Here is a 3,025-nt window from a genome sequence, read left to right as displayed (position 1 = left end):
GATGGGTTTGTGGCGGCGGCGGGGGCTTCGTCGGGAGACGCTCAGGCTCCTTGGATGGGGCGAGCCCTCATTGTGTGTATTTTGGTGATGGGATGACAATGGAGGTGTGGGAGACGGCGGTGAGTCACCCTCGGGGCCCCGGCGGCCCCGGCCCCATTGGCGGGGCCGGCGCGGGCGGGTGGGGGTCGCCAGGGGCTGGGGCGGGGGGCTTTTAAGGCCAGGAGCGGCCCGCGCTGCCCCACTGCCCTCAGACCTCGGCCCGCATGGAGCTCGCCGTTCTGACTCGCAGCCCCGGCGGTAAGGCTCCCGGGGGCGGGCGGGGCGGGGCAGGGGGGCCCGGCCCGACGGGGCAGGGGGGACCCGGCCCGGGGCAGGGGGAGCGCGGCCCGGCCGGCCCCGCTGAGCGCCGCTGCCCTCTCCCCTCAGGCGAGGCGCGGCCCGGCGCGGGGCGGGAGGGCGGCCGGCGGAAGCGAACCACCTTCAGCAAGGCCCAGCTGGAGCTGCTGGTCCGCGCCTTCGAGAAGGAGCCGTACCCCGGCATCGCCCTGCGGGAGCAGCTGGCCGGCCTCACCGAGATCCCCGAGTCCAGGATCCAGGTGAGCGGGGTGGGCGGGCGGCGGGGCGGCTTCCCCGGGCCGGGCCGGGCCGGGCCGGCGCTCAGTCTCTGTTGGCCCCGCAGGTGTGGTTTCAGAACAGGAGGGCCCGGCAGCTGAACCACAGGAGGAGCGACGCGGCCGCCGAGCCCCGGCCGGCCTGCGGCAAGGCGAAGCCCGCCCGCTGCGGCGGCCGCTGCCGGGACAGCGGCTGGACGACTCCGGGTACGGGCCCGGACCGCAGCCTCCACCACCTGCAGCCCGGCCTGCCGGGGGGAAGCCAGAGTTTCCCCGGGCAGCCGCTGCCTTGCTCGGGGCAGCTGTACTCGAGGCTCGATGCGCATTTCAGGAGCCTGGATAACGCTTTTGGAGCCCCGGCGCCGGCTCACTTCGGTTTGGACTGCGTGGGAAGTGTGGGCAGCCCCCAGCAGCTCGCGCTCCCTGCGCAGCAGGCGCCCGAGTATCCGTACCTGAAGAAGTCCTTCCCTGAAGGCTACTGCTCAGATGCAGATGGGTTCCTGTCCTCCTGTGCAGAAGATCACCAGTACCTGGCAGCTAAAGAAAACACGTATATAAAGAGGCCCGGCTTAAACTACTTGCATGCAAACCAGGGCCTGGGCGATGAGAACTACTGGTATGTCAAGTCAAATGCTTCTCTCTTTGGGAAGGGCTCTGCTGTCGGTTATGGTGAAGGTGAACCTAAGCCTGAGCTGGAGCAGATGAGGCGCAGCCCATCTCTGGGCGCAGCTAGTCACGCTAGCCCTCCTTTGGTACTTCCAAAACATGAAGGGGGGTATCAAGGGGCGCTTGCGGCTCCAGCCCCGTCATATGCGCAGCAGCTGCTGGAAACAGCAAATGACTATGACCCTTACTGGAATGGTGTGAGAAATGAAATTTTGGGAACCGGGTTAGATTTGATGTTTGAGAATGAGCAAAAGGGGGAGGAAGGTGGGCCAAAAAGTTATCTTTTTGCTTTTGGTGGCCAGAGTGCAACCTGTCTTTCGGGTCACACATGAAACTGACAGTGGGTCTGCTTGCCTGAGGAAAAATTGATGTGGTGTTTTTTTTGTTGTTGTTGTTCAATTGGCAGCATTATCCAAAGTGGCTAGAAGTTTGGCAGGTCTACATGTGGGGTGCTTGCTCTTGAGTTTTGTGCACTCTCTGGAAGGGGAAGGAAGATAAGCAAAGTTAGCAAGGGCTACAGGAGAATAACCTGCTGAGTGGGTGCTGCCTCCCCACCGCAATCCTATGGGAGCTGTCACCAAGCCGCTTGCAGTGTTCCTGCATGTGTTTGGTTATCGGCAGCCTGACATTAACTTGCATGTGCAGACTGATCTCCACAAGTACGTCAGTACTGAAGATCTACTCTTTCTGTGTTCAGACTGTGCTGGGTTAATTCTGCCAGGAGGCTTGGGACTATGGCATTGGTTTAGTGGCCTTATCGCACTGAGTTTTGTTTCTATTTTGGTTGGAATTCACGTACTTTAACTTAAGAAATCAGTAGAAAACAGGCTTAATTATAGCTTTTAGTGGAGAAAGTGTTAACATGGGAGGGGTACAAGCGTGGGACAAGCAGCCTTGGTGGTGGCAGGGGACAGCTTACTTGGGTGTGTTTGCGTTTTAGGTGTGCTCCTGATAAAGAACACTGCTGTTTTTTTCCTAGATACTTAATGTACAGTGTTTTCATTGAAAAATGACCACGTGTAGCCTTTTAAAAGGCAATTTTTTTGTGATTTCCTTTTGTGTAACTTTTTTCAAATTGTGCTCCCTCCCCCATCAAATCCTAGGTTTCTATTTGCCAAGTGAAGGTTTTCTCCCTGGGTGACAATGAACTTGTAGAACTGCACTCACAGAAAAAAGTAATAATTGTGTAGCATTGCTGCATTCGCACATTGAGCCTATTTTTAGACTTCTCAAGATCCATGGCCATCTGGAAGACTACTGTAATCGTGGAAGCGTGTGTCTCTGGAGAGCTGCCACAGTTGTGTATTAAAGCAATATCGGGCCTAGGATGCTGAAAACTCTAAACAAAAATTCTTTTTTAAAATGTGGCTCTGGAATATTTTAAGTATGCCTAGATTTTAATGTGTTATTAACTTAATTACTTTGTCTACAGAACAAAAGAAACATAATAAAAATAAAACTTAAATGCAGACTATTATTTTATTAATAAAGTTGACACCTCTGTGAAGAAGCTGTCTGTTGAGATGTGTACACAAGAAGTCCAGAAAATTGATCCTGACTTTTGTCAGTAATTTTTAGCAGTGGCTGTAAAGAAGTCATTCAGCTTTGCTGCCTTGACTTGAAGAATCAGAACTCTTGTTTTACGGAAGGACCATAGCTTCAGACAATAGCCACAAGGCACTTTGAACACAAAAAGTTGTATCTAAGAAATAAGTACAAGGTGATGATTATATTTATGATTGTATATA

At 54.4% G+C, this 3,025-nt stretch overlaps 1 protein-coding gene across 1 annotated transcript; it reads left to right on the top strand.

Annotated features, from left to right (window-relative positions):
* Positions 1-263: 263 nt before the first annotated feature.
* Positions 264-2,713, top strand: LOC129736797 (double homeobox protein 4-like protein 4). Its single transcript, XM_055720650.1, has 2 exons — positions 264-596; positions 680-2,713. Exons 1-2 carry the CDS (start codon positions 264-266, stop codon positions 1,607-1,609), a joined length of 1,263 nt encoding a protein of 420 aa, XP_055576625.1. The 3' UTR covers positions 1,610-2,713.
* The last annotated feature ends 312 nt before the right edge of the window (positions 2,714-3,025 follow it).

Source organism: Falco cherrug, chromosome 9, assembly GCF_023634085.1.
Source record: "Falco cherrug isolate bFalChe1 chromosome 9, bFalChe1.pri, whole genome shotgun sequence".
In the NCBI taxonomy this organism is placed as follows: Eukaryota; Metazoa; Chordata; class Aves; order Falconiformes; family Falconidae; genus Falco; species Falco cherrug.
The sequence above is the reverse complement of the archived record's forward strand: the minus strand, read 5'-3'. Positions and strand labels throughout refer to the sequence as shown.